The 23,057-nt window shown below is 38.6% G+C and overlaps 1 protein-coding gene across 1 annotated transcript in view; it reads left to right on the top strand.

Moving 5' to 3' along the window:
- The first annotated feature begins 326 nt into the window (after positions 1-326).
- GUCY1A1 (guanylate cyclase 1 soluble subunit alpha 1) overlaps positions 327-23,057 on the top strand; it is a 34,116-nt gene continuing 11,385 nt past the window's right edge. Inside the window, exons 1-2 of the mRNA XM_050338485.1 lie at positions 327-467; positions 20,970-21,385. Coding sequence (XP_050194442.1) covers positions 21,137-21,385 — 249 coding nt within the window. The 5' untranslated portion in view covers positions 327-467; positions 20,970-21,136. The remainder of the gene's footprint in view (positions 468-20,969; positions 21,386-23,057) is intronic.

The raw sequence follows: 23,057 nt of genomic DNA, 5'->3' as shown, positions 1-23,057 counted from the left end.
CCTTGCCACCCTGGTGACACTGGTTCCTACTCGTGCGGAAGCCGCTGACTTAAAGCTCCCGACTCTCCGCAAAATGACATTTCTCGACATCCAAACCCGCGCGGTGCCGCACGACGGCGGGGCGCTCCCGGGACACCCGCCGGGGGTGTCGGTGCCGTGCCCGCAGCCCCGCGGGAGCCCCGCACCCCCGGACAGCGCTGCCGCGGCGCTCGGCGGGGCGGGCGCGGCTCCGCCCGGCCCTGCCCGACCCGGCCCGGCCCGGCCCTGCCCGGGGCCATCGCGCCTCCCCCCGGCCGCCGCCCCCGCCCCGCCGCCGCCCTGATTGGGCCCGCGGGGAGGCCCCTCCCGCCGGGCCCCGCCGCGCCGCGCCCGCTCCCCAAATACACCTTGGCGGCGCCGGGGAGCGGCAGCGGCGCCTGCACAGAGCCCCTTGCGGGGCTGCGCGGCCGCGGCACCCCCGCGACATGGTGAGTGAGGCAGGGAGGGAGCGAGCGAGGGAGCGAGCGGGTGAGGGAGCCTCGCCCGGGGCGCGGAGCGCGGCGGAGCGGGGCGGCGGGGACCCTGGACAGCGCTGGGACGGGGCGCCCCCCGTGCCCGCGGGGCACTCGGGGCCGGGTCTGGATCTGCGTCTGGGTCTGGGTCTGGGTCTGAGTCTCTCCCCCGGCCGTGGTCGGGTCTGAGCCCCGGGATCGGGCGGGGACGGGGGTGGCGGCGGGAAGCCCCTCTGCTCTCTGCATCCCGAGCCCCGCTTGCACCGTGCCCCGAGCCAAATATGGCTGTAGGCGAAATCTGCGTGGATTAGGGGCTGGAAGCGCCCGGGGAGCTCGCTGAGGGCGCCGGCCACGAGGGGTACCCCGGCGGCCTTTGTGCATTGTGAGGCTTTCTAAGAATTCGCGAACTACTGATGCCCGTCAAGCTAATTGAAGCCATTCGCGCTGGTGTTAGTGCGTTATGCTTAGGTGAGGTTTCTTCTCTGGTTTTCAGAGTAATTCATCTCATTGGAACTCACGAATTAGACACAAACCTGGTATTTCATCATATACCTGATGTTCTAACAATAACTTCATTTTTGTATTTGCTATTCCATTTTTTTTTTCCCTAGGAAAAATAAAGGAACCTCCGAACTGTGTTGCATTCATTATGATTAGCAGTTCTTCACTCAATTCTCTTAGCTCCACTATTATTTCTATTTTTTCAAAATATTAGGCTTGTAATTCTTTTTTCTGAGTGAATTGGATTGTTTCTGTGGCTAAAGTTCAGCAACCATTACTAGCCTAGGCCTCGTAGTCCCTTTATAAAATCATCACTATCTATAATCATTAGGCACTTGAAAAGTTTTTTCTGTCATGTATAAAGGAGTGCTTTTATACATCTTACGTCCTCTCCCAAGCTTGGTCTGATGCTGCTTCTAAAATGGCTCTGTTTTCAGAGCTGGCCACTTATTCTGTGGATGTAGTAAGATGGCTTTCTAAATTTGAAGGATGAATTAACAGGGAAAAGTCCTAAGCAAGGATGCAGCATATGTGTAATGCTGTATTTGGGCTTCTCACTTTCACTGGACTACAGGTTACACTGTGCTGCATGTGGGTTGGCCTGAAAAGAAATGGCAAGACGTTTGCTAGTTGGAATACTAGTAGGAAAAAGGAAATTTTATTCACTCAGATTTTCCATTGTGAAGTCTCAGAATACAGAGCTACAGAAAAATGTAACAGAGGAATTTTTCATAACAAGTGTAAGAGTTTAATTATATTTCTATGAATAGAACAAAGTGTTTTACTTATTTGGAAATGGTCTAATCTTACGGGTTTTTCTAAGACAAAACGCCCAGTGGTACCACTCCCTTTTCTTATAGTTAGGATTAAGATGATTTGTTTCCAAGCTACAGAAAGTAGTCACAAGGAATCATACACTTTAAATCATGTAAGTGGGTCTACTGTTTTTCTAGGGTCAGGAAGAAAAGGTGGTGACAGCCTGTGCTGGGAAGAGATTCCAGTGACAGACTATTTTGCATAATTAATCAGAGAAAATAAGCAAGTTAAACAACCGGAGAATGTGTGTGAATGTGTTACAAATATTCTCTTAATTGTAGAGAAGTTTCTTGCTTGGACTGTGTTGCTCTGGGGTGCTACATATGGCCATACATTCTGCAGCTCTGGTGACTGTTCTCTTTGCTTTGCCAGTAGCAAGAATCTTAAATGAATTAGATGATTTTAAGGAAGCATGAGGAATACTGTAGCTGTGATATAAAAACTTTATGCTCCCTGTTCTCAAAAGAGAAATGCATTTGCTGAAATCATGCTGCTCTAAGGCAGGCAGGAAAAGTATGGAGGGAGAAAGAAGGGAAGCACATAGAGATTTCTTGATTGCATTTTTTTTTTCCCGTGGAATTATGTAGCGTGCAGCTATTTTGAGTCATGACAGTGCAAGATCATGAGGCAAACATTAGAGGAGAAGGTAAGGAACTTAGTTCTACAGTGGGGTTTTTTACCCTTTTTTGACATCAATAAAATGTCTTACCATCCCTTCTCCCACTGGTTCACTTGCTGAGTACTCACTTAAATTATTCAAGTTTTTAATGAGCCATTAAAAATGAGAAATCAAAGAGTGTCCATAAAAGTAAGTATTGAAGTCGTATATATTTCTTTTATTCTGATTAATACTTTCTTTAAAAAAATCTGTCTTTAGCCTTCTATGACAGTCTGTTTCAAAACTGATCCCACAGTGAAATCAAAGCATAAGTAAGAGTCGATAATAAAATTTAATATGCCGAATATCAGTAGCAGTCAAAACCTCATTATGTCATGCCATAAAAGATAAAATATCACAGCTACTATGAATATGAATGCCATCTGTTTGAAATTCTCAAAAGTAAATAGCAAGACACTAAATAAGCAATCCAAGAAGCCAAGGTAGAGTTTTTGGCAAATGCAGTTATTTTCCCTTTAACTGAAATGAGTTGTTCAACAAAAGATGTTGTTAATTTTATCTTACTTAAAAAACCCAGAAACTCAAAATCAAGCACCTCGGTTAACTAAGGAAGCAGATGCAACACTATAAATTATCAACAAGGAAATGTGTATTAGAAGGTACTGGCTGTATTTTGTATATACTTTGTAGACAAGCAAGAAGTTTCATTACTCATTTAAGAAAAGTTCAGTGTAGGCAAAAAGAAATCTTTAAAAATATTTATTGGAAACTACAAGACATGCTTTAAGGAATTTTTTTGTAATGTTGTTTAAAAATCATTATGTCTCAGTTTGCACATCTTATTAGTATATGAAATTTGAACCATTGGAGAGCTGCCATTAGGGTTTCTTTGTTGGAATTCCTTGCACAATTTTTACCATTTACTTACTGAAGATCTTTACTGTCTATGTGTTTATTAAACTTTACTGCGTTTATGTAGATGTTTAGCACTGCAATTAAAATTTTTAGCATTTGAATTTTAAAGTAGGCCAAATCTCACATTTGACATTACTTTCAATATCCTTTTTAGCATGTTTTCAGTATCTGAGATATGGTTGTAATATACCTGATGTATATTCAGCATGTCTTGCCTGAATATTTGTATGAGTAGTAGAGATTCAAGTTTATCACTAAACAGCTGGGTTTTTTTTTACGTCAGTTCAGGGCATAGGTCTTTTTTCAAGAACGCACTTCTGTTCAGGGCAGAATGTTAGTATCTATTTAATATTAAAATTACAATAGGATTTAAGCACATGCTTCAATTGACTAAGGCTTCTAGCTATGGTGTAAACAACAAATATACCTTTTGTAATAAAGGCAGTAAAATTTGACTAGAAACAGAAAATTTTTATAAGGTATTTGCTTATAGATTCACCTGCTATAATACAATTGAAAAGACCATATAAATGTCTCTAATGAAGCCTTTTGTAACATAGTTATTGATTGATACTCCTTTGGTAATATGCTCTTCTTCCACTATTTTGGTTGTCCTATTCAGGTGATACCAGTCGTAGGTCAATGCTAGTGTTTCCATGTAATTTTGGCTCCTCATTTATAGCTTGTAGCTCACCACACAGGATAATTACTTATTTTGGGAGATATGGAGTCTGGAGCAAGCTGACATCTACTCCCTTTTCATAGGAATGCAGGTTTCTCTGCTCTCAGTTGTTCTGCTGCTTCATGACCTAGGTCAGAGCAAACACGTTCTCTAGGGATTAATTCTACGTCACCGTAGAGAGCCCTCATCACGTCCTGTTCATTGATTCAGACCCCAAGCACATATATGAGCTTTAGGGCTTCCACAGGCCTTTAGTCTTAAAGCAAATCTCACCCTACCAGAGCATGGTATTTTGGGATATTCACTTCCACTTATTTTTCATTCATATTTCCTAATACATGATAGTTTTATTAAGTGGAACCATGCCCTTGCTAAGAGTATTACTGCTTTCAGGTTTAATTGTGATGTATTTTAACTGACATTCTCATTTGGTTTAAATGCCCACTTCCACGATTCAGACCCTCACTGCTACTTGAACTTGGCAGTGTTGTGGTAGCCATTATTCTTGATTTTACTGCTCTGACTCTTTAAATTAGTTCCTTTGTATTACTTAAAGTCAATTTGTGAATTGATTTTCTTCTTGCATATTCACACTAGAAGCAGCTGTTGCAAGAGAATGGTGCCCTGCTAGTAGCAGTACTCAAATGAGCCACCTCCTCATGCAAGTCAGCAGCAGTAGGCTAATTTCTTAGAGGCAGCACACTAAAACTAGATGATAACCAAGCTGTGACCTTATGTGTAATTTTGAGAGGGTATTTCTTTCATGAGACCCCCTGTCTCTGCCTCCTATGCATATGTATCTGCCTGAATGTGAACAGAATGCTGTGCTGTCCCTCCTTGAGTGACAAGGCTGCTTTTTCCCTGCCCTAAGGAAAGGGAAAAAATGCCTGGAGACCTGCATAAAGCTGTCTAAAACCCTCCCTTGGGACGGTTTGGCTATGCCTTGCACTTTACGCATGGCTATGCCCATTGATTGTTTCAGCTAAGTCCATATAGAAAATAGGTCAGCCATGCAGTGGCTCAGGAAGAGAGCTTTAATTGTGTGGTTGCAATCTAGAAACAGGATGGTGATGCCCATCATCGTGGAGGAGAACTGGAACCTCTTCCAAAAATGTTATCAAGCATTGTGGAATCTAGCCCTTAGAAAGCTATTTGTGTTAGAGAGTTACAGGGAATATCCCATGCAAGTTATCCAATTGCTTCAGTGTGAATAAAGTAAAAATTTCTTGCTAGAAGGCAGTGTGCTGAAATTCTTTGATCATTTTCCTCTCCACAAATGGAAATTGAGAGAAACATACATTTATGAAGTGAATCTTTTCCTTAGCCCCATTCTAAGGTATTCAGAACAAAAATGGTTTCATGCTTTTGGGGCAAATATATTCTGTGAGGATCTTCCTGGTGTAATTCTAGAATGTTATTGATTCCAGAGAGTGTAGTAACGCTTACGGTTTCTGTGATGCCACATACAGTAGTTACTGCTAAACTCTCCACTTTTAATGAATTATAGCACAGCTATTTTTGAAACCCCAGAGAAAGGTTTCTTTAAAGTATATTGTTGTGTAGTGATGACTGCCTTTGTAATGCTGACCAAGGTAAACATGTGTTTAATTTAATTTTAACCTTGCATTTCACTTGGCACTTGATACAGATGGAGACTGACAAAAGTTTTTCAGGGAAAGCCAATTTCCCTCCTCGGCAAATACAGAAACTCTTCACACATGAAAGAGCACTAGTAAAAACCTGAATACGACAGAGGAACACCTCAGCAAGATTTCTAGTTTGTTACTTGGAAAAATTAGGATTTTGTGTTCACTCATAATTATTTCTATTTTGAAAACATGAGGCAATACACTCAGGTGGTGTCTGCTTACATTAATAGCTACATAGTGTCCCTCCCTAGCCCTGACTACAGGCACCCTGAAGCCTAAAATACTCATTGCAGTTCCTGTTTTAAATAGAACTGCTAAAAATGGCAAAATTTCCATGTCTTTGGAGAAAGCATGGATCCATCTGACTTTAAATTTAATTTTTTTTTCTTTTTGCCAAAATTGTCTTCATAGTTGTCTCTTTGCACTGGTAAGCTGAGAGTGCAAAACCACTTGCCTTTATGATGAGAAAAATATTTGGTGGACTGATAAACTGTTGAAATTTTGGTGAAAATAGAGCCATTAGTCCATAGGAATCACAAGGTAGAATTTCTACATGGGAGGAATGGTATGAAGGGAAGGATAGTCTTGAGGCTTAAGTAACTTAGCAAGGGTTTTGGTCAATGGGTAACTGATTTTTTTCCCAAAAAACTTCAGGAAATCTTGACAGAAATAATTACAATTACTTTTAGATGGAATTACATACTTATTTTCATGCAGTTAAAGGTTCCCAAACAGGTGGCATATATAATTAATATTAATAAAACCAGCCAAGGGGAAATGCCTTTGCTTTATACAATTATGAATCCTTCAGAAATGAGAGAATGACATTAAACCTGCTGTGTGTTAGCCACGAAGATTTAGGGTGAGGACGCCTTCCTTGTTCTGCTTTTATATATATAACACCTGCACCCTTTTATGAATTCTATCTGCAAAATCTATTTGAATTTTACTTGTGTACAAGTGTTTCGATCCCATCTTTAGTCTTAAAATTTGGCTGCAAATTTTTATAAGGCTTCACCTGATTTTTGTAAATCACTCAGATCTACTAACTGGCCAAAAAAATTGTGCAGTCTCTTAACTTGTTTTATGAGGTCTGGATGCACTTCCGAGCTCAGCTGCCAGTTTTCTTTTGTGATCTTCAGATGCCTTATTTCCCCACCTATAAAAGAGACATCATTATGCCTCCTTTCATATCTTGTTTTTTTCTGTCTTATCCAGTCAGAGGGCAAACCCTTAAGGTCAGACATCGTCTTTTGGTGTATATTCCGGTATGGCCCTGATCTTAATTTGAGCCTTCTGGGTTAAAATGAACAAGTGATGGACCTAGCAACAGCAACAGACAAAGAGCAGAATGAAAGGTAACAGTGGCAAAATTTCTCTGCTGAGCAACCTGCCCAGGGATGAACTCACTAGACAGAAGGTTAAATACCAGTATTTGAGTGTAAGCAATGCCTCTGTAGGAATTTTCACTTGTTGACCAAGTATTGATCCCACTGTCTGAATGGTGACCTTCCTGAATGTTAAAAGGTAATGGAATATTTCCTTCTGCAGACAAAAACATTTGGTTGGTGGTGTCCATGAAATAGCATAGAGGAGACCAGTCTTCCAATGCCAAGTTAGGCATGGAGTGCAAAACATTTTGATAGACTCACAACATTTGTAATGTGACACTGAAAATCTGCAGCTGATCTGAAAACTAGTATCAGCTTCGATCAGCTCCACACTTAACTCTGCATGTCACATGCTCCAGATCTGTGGGAGATGCAGCATGATAGTCAGCTATAATCTGTGGAAAAAGTAATTGACAGTAGTAAATTTTAGAACCAACAGAGGCATGGCCACTCAAAGTTCAAAGTGTGCAGCTATACCATGCATGAGATGGAGGTGGACATCATGACAGTGTCTATTCTCTTAGATCAGAGAGGTGCACTACCCAATACCAGTAAAAAGTGTTTATAACAGTCACCTAATATAGGAAATGTCATTTCGCTATATTTTCCTTCAAGTTTCTCTTTGAAAATTATTTGCAGTTCCAAGTACTACTAAGTTCTAAGCAAAAAAGGGTTTAAATGATAGAGGGGAATTAAAAGGTAAAAGTATCTTTTCAAATAGGCTTTGAAGTGGTGAAGAACAAGGAATACTAATGGAATATGGAATTATGATTTACCCATAGCAAAAACAAAACAGAACATCTATTCCTGCCCATGTTGTGGGCAGAATTTTGTTAGCACTAAATTTGAATAGGAAAAAACTAAGATAAGGAACTGCAATGAAAGTAGTAGTGGCAGAAAAGCATCTAATGAGGATGATGTATTTAAAAAAATTGTTAGATTTTATTGCCGTTGCTGTAATTTACTGTATTGTAAATGGGTGATCTATCTAATGCTGGAATAAATATGCCAAAGAAAGGCAGTTATATGTTTTATTAAAAAAAAAATGCACTGTTTTCTTTCCCAACTGTTACGCTACAATAATGGAAAACACTAATAATCTTTATTAAAATATCAATAAATGCATTCAGATCTTTAACGCTAAACTTAGGTTTGGTACTGTGTCTTTTAGCAAAGAAGCTGCATTACTTAGGAATGCAATCCTAATGTCAGTTTAATAAAGTATGGGCAGCGTGGGATTTAGATGCCCATTATAAACAGAGTTGAAAACCCAGAGCAAAGGTTTACAACGTGAATATGCTGCAAAGATACTTGTGATGCTGGGATAACCTAATTTCTCCATTGTCATAAGACACTTGTAAAGTTAGTGCTTGTGTCTTGTTAGAACTTGCCAGGTACAAGTACTTAAAACAAATGTTTTGTATTTTCCAGAGCACCCAGACTCTAAGCAGAAATGTCAAATGTTTCTGACCCCATGTAAAGGAAGACATACACTGTGCAGCAGACTTTTTCCTCCGTTTGTTTTTACCTGCTGAGTGCACACTCTGCAAGATTCATGGTGCTTATGAATGCTCTAGAATGCCAAAATGCTTAAAACTATTGTCTTCATCTTGGCAGGAAATTCTTCATGAAGGAGATACTACCTTTTGTTATCCTTAAACTTAGGTGTCTGGTTCATATCCTTTAAGAACTCATGCATCTCATTCCTTCCCTCTGCCCCAGCTATGTACTTGGTTTCTCATCTTTTACCCCCTAAAAGAAGGGGGAACTTGCTATGTAGATCCTCTTTCTGTGCACATAAACAAGCACAGATGTGGAACCTATTGTTACATGATTTCCTTTTTCAAGGGCCCAGACAAAAAAAAAAAATCCTTCCAGTCAAAGGAGCGTATCTTTTCAGGGTAATATTCAAAACCTATTTAGAAGTACTTCCTGAGTATAGATGCACTTGCTAGGGCCAGAATTTGATTTTGGTTCATTTTCAGGTTTTCTGTCACAGTTCCCTGTCCAGTCACTCTGAAACAGCTGAACTGTTTTCTTTGCTGTCTTGGAGCTACTATTCACAGCACCAGTATGCAACATAGGAAGTTGGAGACATCCTGTTATCTGCTCCATTTTGAAATGAATGTGGTTTCTCAATATAATGAAAAAAAACTGGTGTTCAGTGGTGGATTTCCATTTTACAGATTTAGAAAACAGCATATGCAGAGTGGTTGTTCTTTGACTTTGGTGGGAAATATCACTCGAAGGACCTTTGGTTAGGGACAACCTCTACACTAAAAGTGAGTGTTACAGTATCTGGGTGGCTGAAGTGTTGAGACAAAGAAGTTTATCAAATACATTGGATTTTAGTTTGGATTCTCAACAAAGTAAATGATCCCAGATGATCCCATTGCTACTTCTGTTTAGCTGTCATTCCCATTTGGAGCTCTGTCCTCCAGAGCGAGAATCTCAAGCTCTATTCTGTGCTCATTTTGCCTGAGGATTGAAGCCCAAAGCCTCCCATTGACGCATAAATTGCCACACCTTGAACTAAGAACTGTGTGCCCTTACAGTTCCTTATGCTTGTGGTGGCACAGTGGGAGGCAGGTCTGGCTTGTGGTTATTGGTGATTGCTGACACTAGTGCCCTTCCATGGTGCCTCACTGGAATGCAGGTCAGGGCTTTCAAGGAAGACAGGTAACTAGTTATTCCATCCCGGGATCTCAGACACATGTGCGGCACTGACTGGTGTTTCAGATGGAAACTCATGGCCTGATGGAGAGAGAAGAGACTTTTCTTATAGACATATTGTAAAAAAAAGGTGCAATATTTTTTTAAAAGAAGATGTAAAACTTTGAAATCTTAAATCAGGAACAATGGGCACCTGGCCTTTAAGTTATAAATTGATGCTGCTTAAAACAAAATACTAGAAAACGACATAGGAAATGTTCACATTTAGGAAGTTTTTACTTCTTTATTAACACAATGAAACAAAACAAGGGATGTCATTCCCAGCCTCCCAATAGATGCTAGTGAGGCAAATCACTGAAACTACAAATTGGATCTTGACAGCCAAATCAGGGTGATAAACATATATCCTTTTTTAAATCAAAAGAGTTGGTTGAAACCTGAAAACCACAGCCTAAAATCTCCTAAAATCTAACATAATGCTGGAAAGCTCCTTGAAATTATCATTTAAGCGTGTTCTATAGGCTATAATGACAATTACAGAAAAATTATTTGCATAAGCACCTACCAATCTTCAGTGGATTTGTAGCAGAGGAAAAGAAATTTATCAGTAAGAAACAGTCTATTACAAATAGTTTTTTCTATTGCCCATAATTTCCTTGTTTCTTATGTATTTTTTAATCCTCGTGACCTTCTATGAGCTTCCATTTCTACTTTCTTGTTTTTTCCTCCTTGCTCCTTTATCTGTCTGCATCTCCCTTCTCTCCTTTTTATCTCTCACATAATAAAGAACAAGAGATATTGCAAAATAAATTAGAAAAAAATAGAAAATCTATGCCATCTGAGAAATGGAGCAAAGCTTTGATCTTTCAGACTTTGGTAAGAATCCTGTGATAATATCATTGCAGCCAATGCAGTTGTACAGGTTTTAAGATGAAGAATTGTGGATAATTCTAGGTACCCTGCCTAGAATAACTCCAGGAAGATAACCCCATGGTTCAAAATGTGCAGAAAGTTCAGGTTCAGTAGCACATAAATATGTTAGTTCAAATCAAAAGCATGGTTTTTTGTAAGAGTTTTTAATATGATTCCAGTCTTTTGAAAAAACCAAGTCTTCTGGTAAAATCCTCTAACTTATTTTATGGAAAAATTAGCTAGTGAGAGAAAGACCCAAGGGCCTTGTGCAAAAAGTCACAAAAGTAAATTTGTGAGAAGAGCAGCAGAAGAATCCTTATGGTTAAAATTACTGCAATATTTAAACCCTGAATTTGTACCTCAGATTAGAGGCTGGTGATTGGTATATCTGATCAATTTCTGCACTATTCTTTGTTAACCTGTTCTTGGATTTCCCTTCCTCCATATCTCTTAATCTGTTCAATCTCTGTTTCTCTGAAACACCTGCCACAGAAATCAGTGAATTTCAGTGGAATTTCCAAGAATTTCAAGCCAAGCATCTCTTTCTGTGGCAGTCTGTGCCTGGCACTCTGGCACAAAAATATCCAGAACTGAAGCAGACACTCGAGTTTCAAAGAAGCTGGATGACATTATTTTTATTTTTGTGCGATTTGAATATTCAACTTTGATATTGGTACAAGAAGCTGCATTCAACAGCTAATGCACTTGAATCAGTATAATGTATGGTTTGAAACATCCTAAATCTTTCCAAATGCATCTAAATGGGGGAGCAGCACTGAACAAGGCTTCGACTATTTGATAATTTTTAGCTATAAGGATGTATCTTTTCTTTGCTGTTTAGCACTATTGAAGGTTTGGAAAAGTAGCATTATCTGTCATTTATTTTCCTTTGTGTCATGATCGATACCTCAGTGATCCTCTCATTTTCACTGCATATGTTATTAAAGCAAGAAGCTACATTTCAATAATGACTTAAGAAGTTTCTTTATAAAGGATCTCATATTTCTAGATCTGAATATCCTGCTATAGTCTATCCAATACATTCCTTTTGGTTTTAAATAAATATGTCAAAGCTGGATCTCTCATAAATATTTTAAGGTTGCTTTTCCACAGGGCCACATTTTCACCTCACTCTTTATATCAAAAAGTGCCACCAAAGCTAAGGGGAAGTTATTACAGTGTAAGTGGTGAACATGGCAGTTACCTCTGAGTTAATTTTGCATTCCTTCTCCCTCCTGCTGTCATTTGCATGTGCTGACTTTTCCTCTGGAAAAGTAATCTGAGAAACACTCTGCAATTTGATTTCTTTCAAATGCTTAAGAGCAGAGCAGAATAAATGGAACGGAAGGATTTGAAAGATCAGTAGCTGTGATAACTTCAGCAATTGCACTGGAGACAATAACAAGCATCACAGACTCAACATTCGACAGGAAGCCAAAATCTGCCTCTTGATTTATTTAATTTTTAGTTTTGTTACACAAGTGGTATACACTAACAGCAGGCTAATGTTAGTCATTGAGTGCGTATTTGTTGTGATTAATTAACAAGATTAATTTCTCTTAATACCACATGTGTAAGCTCAGTATTTCATAAAATGTCTCATCTTTGCTTTATCATTTTAGTGCAAAAAGAAGCTTGTGTTTTTAAAGTCAATGTAAGTTCACATATTCACCTATCCTTCCCTGCTTTAAATGCTTATCTGTTGTATTTTCCAGAAGATAATTAGGAGGCAACTAAACAATATACTCGAATTGGTATTGTAATGTATTTCTAGAGCATCATCAATCTCACAGGATATGCTGATAACCTTTGAAAATGTGCTTTTCAAAAGTAAGATCCAGTGCTTTTGTGCACTCAAATCTTTTTCAGAAGATTTTTAAAGAGGTGGGCTATGAATAACTGTATCTGCCTGTACCATTGTGTGGAAAATGACAGGCCAATCAGTAAAATAAAAAAGGAAGGCATTAATTTACAGTGCACATGGCTAAATCAGCAATTTCAATTAATTTTAAACCTGTTTTGTAGCAGAAACCATCTGTAGGCATTTAATCAAAAAGGAAGGCACCTTCTGGTCCTGCCCTGCAAATACGATGGAAGAGAACAATTGGGAAAGTAGCTGATTTCTCTGCTTCTTCAGAGCTGCTTTTTTTTTTTTCGCCATGGGATCTACCTAAAGCCGAATCAGTAGCTGCATGATGTCTGTGAAAACACCCCTTTCAGCCATCTATTCTGGTCGAATACAGGTCTTCAATCAACGTATTTTTTCAGAAAACTTATGAGGGCATGAACTTGCTGCTGCAGGATAACCATTTTCACTAATTACAAGTTCTTGTTATTACCTTCCCATGTATAGTTTTTAACCTTTCTAGACTCTCAAATGACCTCAGTTCTGTGATCGCCATCACATCTGCATACCTAGCTGCAAAAACCCAAAATTAAAAAAGCCAAGGTCATATTTTGGTTCAAAAATAAGAAAACATGCAAATCAGTATTTCAGTGACAGCAGTCACAGACCTGTTAGGTTTAATCCTATTCCTGCTATATCCAGAAACCTGCTGTTGACTTCAATGGGAGTTGGCATGAGGGCCTAACTATGAATAAATATGAAAGGTAGTTGTCAGTGATTTTCAGTGTGAAAATGATTTTGTAGACATTGTAAACAGAAGTGACAGGTGGCAAATACCCAGGCAGAAAACTCTGCAACTGAAATCTGCTAATGAAACACTTTGCTTTCTACAGACCTAGTTTTCAGACAGTTCTTTAAGATCTATAGAGTTCAGGGAAACTTTTAGTACTTTTATTTATAATACTACTAGTACTGTTATTTATAAAACTTGCTGTTCATTATAATTTAAAACTGTGAACACAAAGGGAATATTTAACCATATGCACTGTCATTAGACACTACAATCAATGTTTTAGATTGCTCTACAATGCTCCAATATCTTTGGGAAAATAATAATAACAATAATGGTGTTTATGCAAACCTACGTGTCAGTTGTGTAAACAGTCACCCACATAAACATCAGTTAGATCAGTATGTGCATAAGCATCTTGGAAGAAGTAGGAGAGTTTTTGTATCATCTCTAAATATGCTTTGCAGTTAATCCAGACCATGGCTCTCAAGTGAGCAGCTACTTCATGCATTAGAAATTTGGAATTTTTGAGCAGTTTATTGTTTAATTTATTATAGAAGATGCAGCAATCCTGGCTAAGTCCTGAATACTAGCTAAAGATTTCACTAATGGTATGAGATAAAAAGTTATCTTTTTGCAGCACTTGCAGGAGCTCAGTTTACTTTGAACACAAAATAATTACAATTATTTTGTGTTTAATTTGCTCCCAAAAAGCATTTTTTGATCTATGAAATAAATAAAAATCAGATTTTGCAGACATTTGAAGGTAAAGGGCCAGTTAAATGAGTAAAATTCTATACATTTTTAAGTTTGAGATCAAGCTGTAAGAGTAGGTAGTTGGAAGGAATCAGTAAGCACAACTACTAACCATTACTTCGTATTCTAGACCCACAGTGCTTCTTCCCCTTTTGTAGATTATAATTTAGATTCCGTTGGCTATCGGCAAGACTTTGATCTTTACATTTAACTCCTGCTGCCTGTCAAGAACACTGCATGTCCTCAGGACAAGTTTTAATTCTTGGAAAGAAAAAGTTCTGAAGGCATAAACTTAATTTTCTTAGGCCTTTCTATTATAAATTTTGTGAAAGTATTTTACTTTCGGGGCCTGCAAATGCAGATTAATACTATATTTAGAAATATATTCTTTTAAAGTATGAGAGTAATTTCCAGATGCTTTAGATTGGTTTTGGTTTTGCTTGTCCTCACTGCAGCACTTCCTCTATTTCAATTACGTTCCTTTTTTTTTCCTTACCTGGGCACCTGGGTCACTCGAGGTCTCATCAGTTTTGTCAGTTCAATATCAGGATTTCTCAAAAAAAAAAAATCCCAAACCAAACACAAAAATTAAATAGTGCTTTGTGGTTACATACAGCAGGTTGTTTCTAGTGTTTGTGAGGTATCTTTAGCTCTGCCTCAGGAAAAATGACCATGAGCAGTCAGGCTCAAGAGCTCCTGCAAATAAGGAGTCTGGGGTTTTCAGGGGTAGTATCTCCATCTAAGGAAGTTGCTTAGCTTATGGTACAAGCCATGCTTTGGACAAGGGGTGAGGGTGCACAGATGTGCCACAGCTAAGGGCTGCTACTTCTGCCTGAGAGCGTGACAGAGGAAGCAGAGGTTCAGGTGCTGTGAGGCTCCTGCTGGGCTCGCTATGGAGTGTTTTCACAGATAGCTTTTGACTCACAGGAAGAGAATATTTTTCCCACGCTGTCTTCTCAGCATGCCTCCCTGTTATTTGGTCCCAGCATAGGAAAATATTTACCCTACCAAAGTACTTAATGTGATACTTAAAATGGCAAATATGTATTTTATCAGCAACATTTGGGAATCAGTCCTTCCTTTAGCTACATGCCAAAACACGGGTGTAGTAATTAAGGTTCCTCCTGTGCCTTTAATTGAAACCAGAGATGTGGCTGCAATATAACTTTCACATCTGGAGTCTGGGCTTCTCCCAGGGGTATAGTTGGATCTAAGGATTTGCTTCAGACCATTACAGGGAAATGAGTCAGTCACAAAATCAGTATAAGAAATTCAGTGATACTTTAAAACTAGGGTTTTGCCCTGTCTTCAAGAACACTGGTTTTAATATTAAGGTATAGTGTTCTGTGTTATTACACAAACGCTAATATTTTAAAGCAGCAGAAATGTGTGTCTCACAATGGCCTTAATAGGCAGTTTTCTATTAAGTATGACTCACTACCACTTAAAAATTTGTAAGAAGATTTACCTACCTCCTTCAGTTTCTTACATCTTGTGCTCTCCAAAGGAGCAATACCCAAACAAAGTAATGCTTTGAAGATGTGTGCACCCTGAACATGGTCAAGTTAAGAATGAAAGAAGCAGCCAAAGAAAGCTTACTTATTTGTGCAGGATTTAATAAGACTATTAAATACTTACTTTGACTTCTTAAAGTATTAATTTATATACTGATGCGGATTTGAGAAATTTTCTCTGAGTATTTTAGAAGCCTCTTTTAAGTCCTTGGAAACAGACCAATCACTAGGGCTTTGATTCTGTTGCTACACAGAATACTTCATATTAATAAGACAAAATGATAAGATTTAAATATTTTTCCTGTGTTTGCTGATAGGCACAACAGCTGAAGCCGCAACGATCTGCTGCTAATAGGGTGAGTGATGGGTCCTAACCTGTCTTGCTCTCTGTGGAGGTATACTAACTGGCAAGGGTCTAAAAGCAGTGATTTCTGAATCTCTGATTCAGAAATTTGAGCTGGTTCAGAGATCAGAGCTGAAAGGGAATAGCAAGCCTCTGCCTTATGTAAAGGAAAGACAAGTTAACACCTACTTCTGTGGCGGCAATGGCTTCCACACCTCAGTGAGCTTCTGCAAGTGCTGCAATCACTCTTGCACTGGAGAAAGTTAGATTCAGTCAACTGTGTCTTCTGAGTGATGCATAACAAACTAATTTTTTTTTTTAAATTGCTCAACATGTAGCAGTTCACCTGACATATGACTGAAAATAAAAAAGTGACATTATATCATTATATCATACTCTGCTTGTCGTAAGAGAAAAGTATTTAATGTTGCTTCTAATTTTTGTGCCATGTCCATAAACTAAGAGTATAAACCACTTTTAGCTACTGTTGAGAAGTGGTATTGCTTAATTATGATAAATGGTTGTGTTACTATTTAGGGTGTTTTACTGTGTGATTGATTCATTGAACTGTATTGTGTGACACTCTCAAGGAAGGTTTTAACAGAGGAAATATTCAGAAGCAACTAGTACAAATAAACATACAGGAAGGCATTTTGACTGTAAGACAAGTATAGATGTAAATATATGATGAAATGTTTGCACAAAGCATTTTGAGCACTGTTAAGTTGTTCTGCAGCTATGACTATGCTATGTGAAGTCATTTTTCTGAGTGGCACAGTGCCATGTTGTATTCAGTCAGACACTGAATAAATTTGTTGCTTGTAGTTTGATCTCACAGCAGATTATTTAATTTTAATTTTCAATTTGTTTCCCAAGGTAACTGACATCAATTAATATGGCAGAGATGGAGAATTCACATTAAACAGTGCTGCTCCCCTGGGATGAGCTCTCTCAAAGCATGTTTGAAGAAGAATTAAAATCAGAAATGTTTTTTTTGTTTTATTTTGTTTGATTTTTTTTTTTTTGGTTATGGTCAGAATATGCCTTTAAACATTGGGAAAAACATGAGGGCTCATGTTCCTCATTCCTGAAACACATCTGCAGATGTTTGACTTAACCTGTGATGGCACTATCATCTTTCTCATACCTTTTTATGATCCATTATACTGAGATTTCTTCTATAATCTCTACACTGGGGAGTCATTATCTTCTCCTATTAGACCTTTAACACCACTCTCTAATTACCTTCTGAGTGAGACCGATTTTCATGTAGCACAACAGACTTTTTTTGCCGAATATTAGTTACATTAAGTGCAAGATGCACTTAGGATACCAGATGCAAGCTTGATGTTTTAATAAAGAAAGACCTAGACTATGCATAGAGTTTTTTCAGTATTTTAATCCTCTGAAGTGTCATGGAATTAGGTTTTCCACTTTGTTTATTTAAAGATGTGATTTAGGGGATTTTGTCATTGCAGAGATCAGGAGGAGTTTTGAATTGATCACTGCTTGAGAATTGTGATACTATTAAATTGATAATGGTTTTGAACTGGAATCTCTATTATCAAAGACTTAAAATGTTTTAGCAGTTATGTTATGAATTCAAGATTTTTCTAGAAATTTACGGCCCAAATCCAGCAAAACATGTCCATCAAAGCCATAAGTTTTTTTAGCCTTTGACAATGGTTCATGTATATATCTATGTTGATTTCAGTACACAGATCAGTCCAACCACAGAAAAAAATAGTTCTTCTTTGCTTTTCTTTCATAGTATAGTAATATGTGTATATAGTGCCTTCTGAATAAAAATACTCTTACATATATATATAACAATGCTTATAGTATAAAGTATTATGGATAGTTATGTATTTGGAGTCTGGTTCTTGCTTTAAATTTTTCACTGCCTTTTTTGCCACACAGTAGTATTCAGCAATAAAAAATGAAGCATTACTGATGTCCATGCAACAGAAACAAATGAGTTTCTAAGTAACAACTGAAATCAGAAATATAGAATGTTATATAAACATTCTTCAGTTTTTTGTTCTTAGCATTGTACTTATTGATTCTTAAAATAATACTTTAATTTTGATAGATCTCCCCTAGAAGCTGGCCTGACAACATCAGTATTACAGCATACTCTAAAAGGGCCTTTTCTGCCAAGTATTTTTTTTCAGCAGATCCAATGAAAGTAGTTTCTGCCTATTTCCCTTTTTATCCACGACACTTGTGCTGGGTCTGCAGCACTCCTCTGCTGTGCCATTCATTCCAGCTGTTCTGCTGATAACCTGTATCAGGGAATTAGTTATTTTTAACCCTGATAGGGTTGCTGTGTGACCCTAAAAGCCCTTTGGGTGTCTCGGGGCAGAAACAAGCGATTTGGTGCACATGCTTGTTAAAGCCGTAGCGCCTTTGAAAGACATAGTTATTGTACTGTGTCTCCAGAGAGAAAAATGTAATACTTAGCTGCTTCCACAGTCACCAAAAGCTCTTGAGGATTATCGCTATAGAGTATTATTATATGAGGATGAAAGGATGTGATTCAATGAGATACAGTCAATAGAAAATGAACGAAAGAGCCTTTTTCAGATTCTCTTACTGAAATAAATCATAGAATTGTTTAGGTTGGAAAGACCTCTAAGATCATTGACTCTAACCATTAATCCAGCACTTCCATATTTACCATTAAACCATGTTTCGTAGCACCACATTGACACATCTTTTAAATACCTCCAAGGATGATGATTCTACCACTTCCCTGGGCAGCCTATTCCAATTCTGAACACTCTTTCTATGAAGAAATGTGTCTTAATATCCAGTCTAAACCTCCCCAGGCAAAAACTGAGGCCAGTTCTTGTCTTGTTGCTTGGTAACCCTCACCTCCCTACACCTCCTTTCAGGTCATTGTAGAGAATAGTAAGGTCACCCCTGAGCCTCCTTTTCTCTAGGCTAAACACCCCCAGCTCTTTCAAGCTGCCCCTAATAAGACTTGTGCTCCAGACCCTTCACCAGCTTCATTGCCCTTCTCTGGACACACTCCATCACCCCAATGTCTTTCTTGAACTGAAGGGCCCGAAATTGGACGCAGGACTTGAGCTGAGTACAGGGGAACAATCACTGCCCTGGTCCTGCCGGCCACACTATTACTGATAAAGGCCAGGACCCATTGGCCTTCATGGCCACCTGGGCACACTGCTGGCTCATGTTCAGCTGCTGTCGACCAGCACCCCCAGGTCTTTTTCCACTGTGCAATTTTCCAGGAACTCTGCCCCCAGCCTGTAGCGCTGCATGGGGTTGCTGTGACCCAAAGGCAGGACCCAGCACTTGGCCTTGTTGAAACTCATACCACTGCCCTCATCACATAGATACATCCTGTCCAGATCCCCCTGCAGAGCCTTCCTGTCCTCCAACAGATCAATGCTCCTACCCAACTTGATGCTGCCTACAAACTGACTGAGGGTGCAATCTTCTCATCCAGGGCATTGATAAAGACATTAAACAGGACTGTCCTCAATTCTGAGCCCTGGGGAACCCCACTACTGACCTGCCAACTGGATTTAACTCCATTCACTACCACTCTGGGCCAGGCATCCATCCAGTTCTTTGCCTAGGAAAGATGTGCTTATCCAAGCCATGAGCAGCCAGTTTCTCCAGGAGGATGTTGTGGGAAATGGTGTCAAAGTCTTTATTTGAGTAGGGTAGATTTCATCCTTTCCCTCATCTACCAAGTGGGTAACCTTGTCATAAAAGGAGATCAGGTTTTTCAGACAGGTCTTGCCTTTCATTAACCCATGCTGGCTGGGCATGATCCCCTGGTTTTCTTACATGTGCTGTGTAATGGCATTCAGGATGACCTGCTCCATGACCTTCCCTGGCACTGAGGTCAGGCTGACAGGCTGCATCCTTCCTCTGACTCTTCTTGTGGATGGACATTACTTTAGCTAATGTCTCGTCAACTGGGACCTCCCCAGTTAGGCAGGACTGCTGGTAAATGATGGAAAGTGGCTTGGTGAGCTCTTCTGCCAGTTCTCTTAGACACACACAAGTCCACGGGGCCTGATGGGATCCACCCAAGGGTACTAAGTCATGTAGCAGGTCACTGATCTTTTTCTCCTGGATTATGGTCACATCATTCTTCTCTCTGTCTTCCAGCACAGGGCCTTAGTGCTCTGAGGACAACTGCTCTTGTTATTAAAGACTGAGGCAAAGAAAGTACTAAGTACCTCAGCTTTTTCTCATCCTTTGTCACTATGTTTCTTCCTGCCTCCAATAAAGGACGGAGGTTCTCCTTAGCCCTCCTTTTATTACTGAAATATTTGTAAAAATATTTTTGTTCTCTTTTACAGCAGTAGCCAGATTAAGTTCTAGCTGACCTTTGGCCCTGTAACAAACAGGGAACCATTATTAAAATGAAAAGTGTGGCCTTTTTTTTATATGTTGTTCAAAAGTTATCACCTTTAAAAACATAAAAAACCTTTGAAGTTTCTGAGCAAGTTCTGTTATGTGGTCGAATTCCCATGGTGTTAGTTGTCACCAGTCAGTTGTTTTTACAAGAGATGCCAACCTTTGACTTTGGATGATTTACTGTTGAAGTGCACATACTAACTTTAGTCATATGTTTCTCTATTACAAAAAGGATAGCTTAGACATCAAGTAAATTGAGATTTAAGTATCCATAACAAATGAGTTTCATTGCACTGTATCAGGTAGTTTTTAATAGCTGCTTATGAAGAATTAAAAAGGTTTTCTCAGTAGAATTCTGCTCTTTCAGAAACCTCATCCATCTATGTGACCAAAAATATATCAGACCAAACAAGTCCTCTGCCTTAATCACTCCAGTCCCCATTCATCCAAGAACTTAACTGTGCATGCAACTTTAGTTACCTGAAGCACTGAATTCAGTAGGAGTTACATGCTTGAAAGGGCACATGAGATTAAGTGCTTTCCTGAACAAGGTCCTCAAAAAGCCATTATTTTAATGTACTTATGATAAAACTGGCATGTCATGGGAATTTAAAAGAGAAAATAAATGTTTTTAATTTTTTCTTTTTTTTTTTTTTGTTTTGTTTTGTAGGGGCACACATTTTTTCCTGTGATGATTTATAGCTACCAATAACCTTCCACAGTGGTTGCTTTATCAACTTACTGTTCTGGCATCCTCTGGTCTTGTTAGTAAACAAAAGAGAACTATTAAACACAAAGCCAAGTACTCTTAATCTCAAGAGAGAGACTTTGTACAGTATGTTCTGTACAAAACTGAAAGACTTGAAGATCACAGGGGAATGTCCTTTCTCCTTACTGAATCAAGGTCACATTACTGAGGAACATGACAAGGACTGCACAGAAAACAGTTCTAGAGCAGCACTGCCCATCTGCAAAGAAGTCCATGAAAAAGATGGTCAAGGAAACCTTCCACAAAGGAAAACAAGCCGAAGTAGAGTGTACCTGCACACACTAACTGAAAGCATCTGCAAACTAATCTTTCCTGAGGTAAATAGATACTGCATAATAATAAAACTTTAATAGCATTTAGTTATAGATGTTAAAAAAGCATTCTATGCCTGCCTTTAGATGTAAGCCTTTAGAAAGTTGTTTTGGTTTCAAACTTTGTGTTCTTATGTAGTTCTCCATAGTTTAGACCCTCATTTCATCTGCTTCCATTCCTTTTGGATATAATTTTTTCCACAATCTCTTTTGTGCACACCATTCCTTCCACTGTATTTCTCTATATTTTTGCCTTGTATTTGCAGTCTTCCACTAATCTTTGTAATTCTTCCTTTTAAATCTATCTATATCTGTAGCACTTTTTTAACATAGAGATACAATTATAGAAACTCTGTCTTGTTACCTAATTATGTAAATTATAGGGTCATGTCATCAATTCACCTAACTGAATCCATACTGCTAAGTGTATTAGTCATTATCACAAAAAAATTAAAATAGCTGTTTCCATCTGCTATGATGCTAACCTCCTGTCATACTATTTTTAAAAACATTATCATTTGTGTTTACCACAAAGATATTCTTATGTCTCTGCTCAACTTAAATGAAAACAGGTACAGTGCAGGCTTGCCTGAGAGGAGATGAGTACCATGCTTTGCCTCTGTAAAAAGAACATGAAAAATGCAACTCCACAACATTCAACACTTGGCCTTGGCTAAAATTCTGTGGAAAGTCTGAAGGAACTGACTGATGTATAATGGGACTACAAATGGCAAATGGACAATTTTGTACACTCATTTAATTACAATTCATTACTTGGACGTTCAGTGTACCTTACTTAAAGAGCTGGAGTTTTGTTAAGTCTATTTGCAGATCTGGTTATGCAGCTCTTTATCTATTACCCATTCACTAAACCTCTAGATAATCCATTTTTGATAAACCAGTTTTTACCTCTGCTGCATTTACACAGACAAAGTCCATCCCTTTAAACTTTTGAGCTGATCTTTTAATTTATAAAGGAGAATACTTTTAATCCAAGAATGAATGAACTGGCAAAGCACCGTTTCTGTGGTGTCATGATTTCTGTTTTGCTTTTCTAGTATATAGCTGGTGGGATTTTTAACGAAGTAACTGATATTTTTGCTCTTTAAAGAGTGGTGTAAATGTATGCAGCTGTCTATTATATAATCGTGATAGGGTAGTTTATCATCTGCGACCAAAGCTTGGCAAAGTCAAAGATATTATGATCAAATCGTATTCATTGGAACTTTGTCCAAGTACAGTAGTCTGTTCTCATGCTGATTAGGGGCCAAGACCTAAGCATCTTCCTGGCCTCAGTTTTCCATAAATGGTTTTTGCTTGTTTTCTACATTTTGAATCCATGGTACTGTGGGGTTTTTCAAGGGGGTGTGTAATATTAGAAAATTGTGTTTATAGTTATTTCTTAGCAGCATTCTTTATTGCCACCTGAAAACCTGGAGGTAAAGAATATCACTGTATTTAAATACACAACCACTGTGGCATGTGAGCTTAGAGGCTTAATTACAGTGGTACTGGAGGTGAAGACATCAACGTAAAGGAAACCCCAAACACAGACATGCTATGCTGTTTCTAACAGCGATACCATCTTAAAAAAAGATGTTAATCCCAAGGACAGCGAAGTAATTCTTTTCTGTATAAAAATGTTATTTTTATGATTAAATTTTCAGCAATGACATTT

Source organism: Myiozetetes cayanensis, unplaced genomic scaffold (genome assembly GCF_022539395.1).
Source record: "Myiozetetes cayanensis isolate MyiCay16 unplaced genomic scaffold, myiCay2020 scf7, whole genome shotgun sequence".
Lineage (NCBI taxonomy): Eukaryota > Metazoa > Chordata > Aves > Passeriformes > Tyrannidae > Myiozetetes > Myiozetetes cayanensis.
This window is presented reverse-complemented; position numbering and strand designations above follow the sequence as displayed.